General features: G+C 36.7%; 1 protein-coding gene across 1 annotated transcript; it reads left to right on the forward strand.

Moving 5' to 3' along the window:
• Positions 1 to 2197: 2197 nt before the first annotated feature.
• On the forward strand, positions 2198 to 6595 carry LOC110921625. The gene is made up of 6 exons (XM_022165971.2): positions 2198 to 2597; positions 3670 to 3698; positions 4084 to 4287; positions 4388 to 4441; positions 5475 to 5930; positions 6022 to 6595. The coding sequence occupies exons 1-6, from the start codon at positions 2336 to 2338 to the stop codon at positions 6304 to 6306; spliced, it is 1290 nt and encodes a 429-aa protein (XP_022021663.1). The 5' UTR covers positions 2198 to 2335; the 3' UTR covers positions 6307 to 6595.
• Positions 6596 to 8546: the final 1951 nt, after the last annotated feature.

The following is an 8546-nucleotide window of genomic DNA, read 5'->3' on the forward strand; positions in this document are numbered from 1 at the left end:
GCCTCTCGTTCTTTCTTAGTGGTGCGTCTTTCATCGCCTTTTGTTTCGGTTGCCATCCCGAATGAATCGTCCTGCTCTGATACCACTTGTCACGGAGTAACTTCTGACTCACGTGTAGCGACTTAGACTTGATCTAAGTTAAGCTTTTGTGCCCAACGATGATAAGGTTTTGTGGGAATCAAGTGATGATTGCAAGTGTTGCTTACAAAGAAACAACTTAGTATTGATTACACGATGTTTACAAAGGAGAGTTTACAAGTACAAGTGTGGTAACTTGTTAAGATGTTGGGTGATCTCCAAATGAGACCCTTTCACCTATTTATACTAGTTAGCTATTCTAGAGAATTCTCTAACTAGAGAATTCTATACAAAATATCTTGGATTTTTATAAGCTGCATTCTAGAATGTTCCTTCAAAATATCTATGCTTTCTAAGTGATTTCATGGGTTTTCTAGAGGATTCTTGGATGCGGAAATATCAGCCCTTTCTAGATCCTTAAAGGCTGTTCTAGAACCTTCCGATGGTGCCAGATCGTTCCAGCAACTTGTAGGCTGTTCCGGAAACTTCCGGGCAGCCCTAGACACCTCCTTAGTGTTCCGGAATCTTCCGGAACTCACGAAAAAAGTTTTGTATTTAGGCGGATCGTGACACAGTGCTCTGATACCACTTATAGGTCCCGAAATCGGAGGATCCAATTTCACTACCAAAGCCTTGTTTATAGCAAACAAAGTTAAGTGTGCGGAATCCACTTAACTAAGCAAATCAAACATAGAACAATGTAACACACAAAGGTTAACCAAAGAAACACACTCGTTTGATTAACTGGATGAGAACAAACTGATACAAACACAGTTTACAGACTTGTAGGGTATTCTCTCATCTCTATCTAAACTGTGACTATCTGTGCCTTATATAGCAGCTGGGCTGATAACCATGACGAAACAGAACATGGGCCGACGAAACGCATCTAAGCCCAAAACCAAGCCCAACAGTCAACGAATCACATGTGATTCGTTGACCACTTTGACGAAACAGAAACAAGTATGATCATGTCTGTTTCGTCGACATGTGTTCGACGAAACAGACTTGTTTCGCCAAAGGCTGCAAAATGTTAATTGTTTCTGCATAACAGACAACAGAACAGAAAGCACAAACAACACTAACAAATGGACAGATATACCCTTAACATGCAACATGCATTGTTTACGACCAAATACATAACAAGAGAGACAAACAAGTCATACACAAGCGGATAGGAGGATATCCGACTTGGTCGACTGCGAATACAGACTCGATAACTGATAAAAAACCGTACAAAATACAACATAACGTACAAGACTAGTGACAGATACAAAAATGCATCAACACTTCGTAATTTAAAAAAATAACAAAAACATGACCACATTCCATCATCTTTATATTCATCCCCTAAAACTTAACACAAACCCACATACTCTCCCTAAGTCTGAAAAGCTACTATCCACCCCTATATTTTCTCTCTCACAAATATTCTATACTATCTAATTAAAAGACAAAGTTGGTGGAAACCCTATCGGCTTTGCCTCCCCCTCCCCCCATACTTTCACGATGTTGCAATTTTAGTTTCTTGACTTTGGTACCTTTAAAGTTTTATAAAATGACAAATTTAGTCCCTAAACTACTACTCTATTTTACAAATAGTTTGCTTTTGACACCCCAACTTTGTGGTAGTTTCCTTTTCAGCCTCAACTTTGTTATAGTTTCTTTTTTACCTCAAAACTTTATCAAATTTTATCTTTACCCTTTCTTAGCCCTTAAGTTTAGGAAATGCAATTTTTAACCACTTAACTTTTTATGAACTTTGTAAATGTCACTTTGACCCCCTTGAGAGTTTTTCGCTTGACGATATAAATCCGAGTTAGTCGGGTCGTGTATAATACGTTATGATTGTATGATATAAATTCGATTTACGTTACGTTTGATCCAATCACAATGCAACTATAGGATACATTGAGTTCAATCGGATACGTCAAAATGTACGTTTTCATATGGTTAACACATCACATAACGCCTAGACTAATCCGTTCGATATTTGCAAAGTGCACCACGCGGGTCTTGTTACTAGTAAATAAATTAAGACATTAGACATAAATAATAAAAAGAAAAGGTGGAAAAAGAAGAATCTAGAGATATGATTTTAGTTAAACTAGATTAGCTCGAACCATAGTGTGAATGTGAACGTGAATCCTCTCCCCTACCTTCCTCTCCCCTTGCACCGTTCCATTTTGTAAACCCTACCTTCCTCTCCCCTCAAATCTCTTTCATCTTACAAATACCCTCTACTTTCATCAAAAAAATGCACCAAGACCAGTTAATATATCCATCCAACATGTACACAAACCTCCCATTCCCAAAAGACAAACGTCTGAATTGCCCTAGATGCGATTCCGACAACACCAAATTCTGTTACTACAACAACTACACACTCTCGCAACCACGTTACTTTTGCAAAGATTGCCGACGTTATTGGACCGAAGGTGGCGGTACTCTTCATAAATCGACTAAACCATCTTCAACCTCCAACAAACGTCCGGCTGATCTTTCAGTTGTCACATCAGGTTCCCACTTTCATTAGGTTTTGATTATGTGTTTAGAGAAAAGATAATTTTGTTTGTTGTAGTTGATTATGGGTTTATGTTGTTATATCAAGTTGTCAAGATATAGTTGAAGCAGATGGTTTGAACGATCATGATTGATTTTAAAGGGGAAGGATGTAAAAGGGAGCGCCTCACGTGATTACTTTGTACGCACGTGCGCCTTATGTGCGCCTCACGTGGTTACTTTGTAAGCACCTGCGCCTTTTATGCGCCTCATGGGTTATTTGTGTTTTTGATGTCTGATTTTTTAAGATTAGGATCAAATACAAAGGCTCCTAATTGTAAGAAGGGTACAAAGGCTCCTAAAAAAAACCCACTACACACAAAAAAAAAATTTAAACATCCACCACCACCCGAAAACCTAAACCCCCACCCACCTCCTCCCCCATCACCCACCCAAAATATATATATATTTTTTTTAGCCGTGGGGGTGGGGGTTTAGGTTTTTGGGTGGTGGTGGGGTGGGGGTGGGTGTTTAGTTTTTTTTTTAGGTTTTTTTTTTTTTTTTTTTTTTTGGGGGGGGGGGGTTAGGTTTTTGGGTGGTGGTGGGGTGGGGGTGGGTGTTTAGGTTTTGAGTGGTGATGTAGTGGGTTTAATTTTAGGTTATTGGACACTTGTCACTCTATAAATCCTTCTTACACTTCTTACAATTAGGAGCCTTTGTAGAATAACTTGACCCGTTTTTTTATGTTTTAGACTTTCTGTGTGAATTATTTTAATTTTGATGTGTTTTTTTTTTTTTTTTTATGTTTTAGACCTTTTTTTGTGTCAGTTATTTTATTTTTTATATGATATGTGATTTTATATTTATTTATCAATCATTCAATCCCGCTCGGGATTACGACTCGTTAGGCGAAGCAAAGCGTCTCGATTCCGTTCTGTCGAACCTTGGGTCTATATGCAAAGAAAAAACTTTTTGAATGGAACAGGCAAATATGGCCAAACCTCATGGACGAAAATGGCAGTTTACTCTTGATTTAATATATTTCTTTTTCTGTTTTTTCTTAATGTACGTTCAAATTTGCTGTCGCAGGTGAAAAGCGACTCAAGATCCCGTTCGAGGTTCGATTTCTGTTGTCTCCGTCTGTTGAGTAGTTCATTATATTTGTTGATCTGAATTGCGATACCCTTTTGACAACCTCCAGTTGATTTTTCTTGAACTAAACCCATTAAGTTCAAATCAGAAATCAACATGTTTTTCCTTTCGTCCATTGAACCATTTTGGAAGTTAAATCCTGCAGAATGCAGGTTATGGTAGATTTTTAGTGTTCTTACTGTTAAAAATGAATATTATCAGATTTGCTTTAATATTTTATATTCCCGTGAATTTATGATTTCATATTTTATTCAAAATGACATGGACGAAATATCATCAGTGAGTGATGTTCGCAGGATTTTACCTGTTCTAATGTTATTTACATAGCTGACTTTCTGCTTATATGTGCAGCAACCAATAATTCCTGCCAGGGATGTTTACTCAATGATCACAATAAACTTTAATAACACAAACATGTTGAGTCCAACATCCTCTTCATCTTCTCCCACTTCTCCGGCCACCCCTCTCAGCCGCTACGAGAGCCAGAAACGCCGTGACTGGAACACGTTCGGGAAGTACCTGCGCAACCACCGGCCGCAGGAAAAAGCAAGAGGGGTTAGTTATGTGTTTACCTTGGGTCCATTTTGTAACTTGCTAGATAAAGGCGTCAATGTGATCTCAACTGATTCGTTTGGTTTCTTATAAAACTATTTAGGGGCAACCTGTTATTGCTGTTGGTGTAGGGCTCAGCACATATGACAAAGCATATGTAAGGATATATTGCCCTTCTTTTCTCTCAGTTATCCATTTATACTTGGTCTTAGTTTAAGGTTTACCAAAGATGCGCCCTAGATTCTTGAATTTTTTATTTTGTTTGTGTTTTTTCGTTAAAGTGATTGTTTCTATTTTTTTTATTATTTGGTGTCAAAAAAAAAAGACATGGATAAACTAGTAAAAAGTTTTGTAAGAAAACTTCATTATTTGTTAGATTAATGTACTTACCTGCTATGCAGTTAATATCGGTGATATATCAGTTATATCGGTCCCTTAGTAAAATATCGGTGTCAAATATCGGTCAAAATATCGGCGATATTGACCGATATAACCGATATATCAACGATATTTGACCGATATAACCGATATATCACTATCACCGATATATGACCGATATATCACTGATATATCACTGAATTATTGGTGTTAAATTGCTATATATATAAATTCTGCATTATATTAAAATTACCGATATTCCACCGATATCTCACTGAGATAACCTATATTTCAAATATCGGTCCTTTACCGATATCCGATATTTTACCGCATTAACTGCATAGCTTACCTGTTCATATATCCCTCCTACTAGGAAGTAATGTAAGTCATGAACATGCTTTATAAGCACACGTCTATATTGTTTAAGTGCACATCCATGCTTCATATATTCGACTTGCGTATGGTTATGGGACATGTTTTATGGGGGCGCAGTTATATGACCATGCATAATCTTAACACAGTCATGCAAAGAGTCTGACATGCAATCAAATCAATTGTTGATTTGATATAACATTGCATTGTTGTGTGATTAAGGCATAGGTAGATAATGACTCAAAAGACACAAGGTTCTTTGACTTCTAACCTGTGTCACTTGAAGGAGTTAGGTTTTAAGTCATATTTTGAGGGATTTTGTTATGTAAACATGTTATGGCAAAAGAATTGAGTCTTATTGAGGCAGTTAGTAGTTGTATGTTAAATTTCTGCAAAAAATTAATATTCTGGAAATCATCGCATTAGTATTTATCCGGCAGGTACCAACAGTAGAGTCGATTGACAGAACTTTAAGGAATTTTAATTCCGGCAAAGACCCAGTGCTACTTCAATTTTGGGAATCCACGCCTTCTAATTCAGACGACATGGGATGCAATCTTATGTTGACAGATCAAACCTTTATGTCGGCTCCAGATAAAGGACTTGAGGAGTACAGAAGGAGATGTCTTGAAAGCCGTTGTCGTTTTGTTGGATTAGAAACAAGTGTGGGCAACTGGTTAGCTGGCCGAGCCGCTCAAACTGGGCTTGCAGACCATCGGACAATGCATCATGTGCTTAATCACAAAGATCAACATTCTGTAGACATCGGAAACAGGGGTCAGTTAGTTTTGCCTGTGTACGATGGGAATAAACTTGTGGGAATCATTGAGCTTGTCACGTCTATACGAAAAGAAAGTTATGTTGACTATCTTGAACAAATTCAACAATTGCTGAAGGTTAGATTTTGTTTAATCTTACTTGTAAGTTGCAATATATATCAATATAATTATATTGAATTCTTTTGGCTTGTGATTTAATCCTTTGCAGGATGAGGGCTTAAAATCCGGTTATATGGGGAAGACGATAAAAGTTAAATATGATAGTTATTTGATCAGGTTTACGCTGCCCCTTTTAGCTGATATCACAGACCTGCACAGGGAAGTCAAAAAGAGATTTCCGGAATTAGAACACCGAACATTCCGTGTGGAGTATGATGACGCTGGAGGTAACCGTCTTCTTATTTCGAGTGGTGAAGACCTCCGGGCTTGCATAGCTGAGTCAAGTCTAAAAGGGGGACGGTTCATCAAAATGTGTGTTTTGTTACACACATAGTATGATAACATCTTTTTTGTTCTTTTTTTTTTTTTTGTTATATGTAAAGGGGGTTGCTGCCCAGGATTACATAGATACATTAACTGGGTAATTAGTTAGGGTGGTGAGGGGTGGGAAACCTGGACGCCCCCGGGTAATTCCACATGGGATTGGCCGATTGGGGCCCCCACCCCGTTGAGTAGTTTGGCGGAGTAAGAAATCCGAGTACTACTACTCGGGTGTGTGCAAGCATTTGTTGTTTTTTTTTTTTGTTTTTTCTAAATAGATATCTTAACAAATTTTAAAATGATTATTTTAAACCAAAAATTTTAACCCTCCTTCCTAAAATATGACATTTTCCCTCGTATTATTTGGGTTTCTCTCCCAGTTAAGTTTAAAGCATTCGAGATTATTAAAAAAATCAGAATTGTATATTTATACAGACACATAGGGGTTGGTTATTAACCTATAGGAAACAATAAAAAAGAAAGCGACACGAGTTTTGTGGGCAGAGGTGCTTCAATAATTTACTATTTCCCTATATATATAGGAACGGGATCAGGAGAAAACGCTTAAAAGTGTGAGAACGCATCCTGACCCAACACGTGGCGCGGGATATATGATCGGTGAGGGGGTTTTTTGTCATTTTATCTTCCGCTTTTCCAATTCCGCTTTTCACAATATTCATTTATTTTTGGCGTTTAATATCTTTTGGCATTAACCAAATTCATTAATTATATGGCGTTTTAATGGTATCATTGTATTAGCATTTTGGCGTTTATGGCGGCATTCAAATTGTATGCCATTGGAACCCCAAGGGGTTAAAATATCTCTCTAAATGGCTTCATCCATACTAAATATGGCCTGGACTTTTTAGGATGACGCCCCATTGTTTGTTCTTAGATTCAAAGGCGTTTTATACAAGATGACTCATTGTTCTATTATTTTTTATATACATTTTGGCGTTTGCGGTATCTTGGCGTTTTACAATCGGAAAATTATATTACAATCATAGGGAAAAAAAAACAGAAGCGAAAAAAATAAATTAAAAATCCTAATCGGATCTCTCTTCACAATCTTCACTGTCATCAGTTTTTCTCTTCTTTAATATTACAAGAACTGTCACCAAATATATGGCGTTTATGTAAAACTTAACAAACCCATCGGTTTGATTATTTTGTTTGCTCGTCTGTTGAAGTGGCTTTTGTGGATGTTTGGGGACGTAGATCGATGACGTGTGAATGGGTTTTTCGCTTTGCTCTTCATCTTTTTCTTCATCTTTATAATCATCGTCATTGATCTCTTCTCCTCATCCAAACCTTCTTCAAAGAACACAAAATGACGTTGACTGTCATCAGTATCTTTTTCTTGAATATTTATCTATCTCATGCAGCAAAATCTTACAGAGTTACTCCTCTCACCTAACAACCCATTTAGTGAAAGTTAACGAATAACAATACTGAATATCCAAGAAAGCATATTAGCCATCTTTGATTTTTTTTAAATTTTTTGGCGTTTTACAATGAGTGGTATTTAGTAGTATTGGCGTTTGTTTTTTTGGTTTGATCAAATGGAAGTTGCTGATAGGTATCATTTTATAAGATGTTTTTTGGCGCGTAGGTTTAGACGGTGCATTATTATAATAAAGTATTCATCGTTTCAGTTACTGTTTTTGATAAGCTTTGTCTCTAAAGTCTGTAACATGTCCCATCTTTCAAGTTTGGCGTTTTAGTTTTACTGTTTGTAGTTACTGTTTTTAGTTACCATTTCAAGTTTGGTTTTTAATTTTTTTTTTTTTGGGTTTTTTATAATACTTGTCCAAAGTAATTTTATTATAGCTTGGGAGTTTGGGGCCTTTTATGGCATGATGGCGTTTCTACAAGCATTTGGTTGTGTGACGTTTTTATTATAAATGGCGTTGTTATTTATATAACAATCAACTGGAAAAAAAAATTAGAAAAACAATATAAAACATCGATCTTCCAAATCTTCACTGTCAGCAGTCTCTTTCTTCTTTTGAAGCATCTTTACTGGTTGTTTCGACTTTCGTATGATTCATTTTAATTTTTATTCATCTTCAGCCTCTTTTTCTTGAAGATTTGTCTATCTAATGCAGCAAAATTTTATTGAGTTACACCCTTCAGCTAACAATCCATTCGGCGAAACTTTTCCCGTAGAAGATGCTTTAACTTTTTGGCGTTTTACCGAGAAAAAGATCGCCACTAAACAAAAGTACCTTAAACATCTAAATTTGATCATGC

The sequence above is a fragment of the Helianthus annuus genome, chromosome 17 (assembly GCF_002127325.2).
Source record: "Helianthus annuus cultivar XRQ/B chromosome 17, HanXRQr2.0-SUNRISE, whole genome shotgun sequence".
NCBI lineage: Eukaryota > Viridiplantae > Streptophyta > Magnoliopsida > Asterales > Asteraceae > Helianthus > Helianthus annuus.

Excerpts from the sequence above, each read along its gene's own strand:
- LOC110921625 (XM_022165971.2), top strand. The coding sequence starts at position 2,336 with ATGCACCAAGACCAGTTAATATATCCATCCAACATGTACACAAACCTC. Across the intron at positions 2,598-3,669 it reads TCTTTCAGTTGTCACATCAG|GTGAAAAGCGACTCAAGATC; the intron begins GTTCCCACTTTC and ends TTGCTGTCGCAG. Across the intron at positions 4,288-4,387 it reads CGCAGGAAAAAGCAAGAGGG|GGGCAACCTGTTATTGCTGT; the intron begins GTTAGTTATGTG and ends AAAACTATTTAG.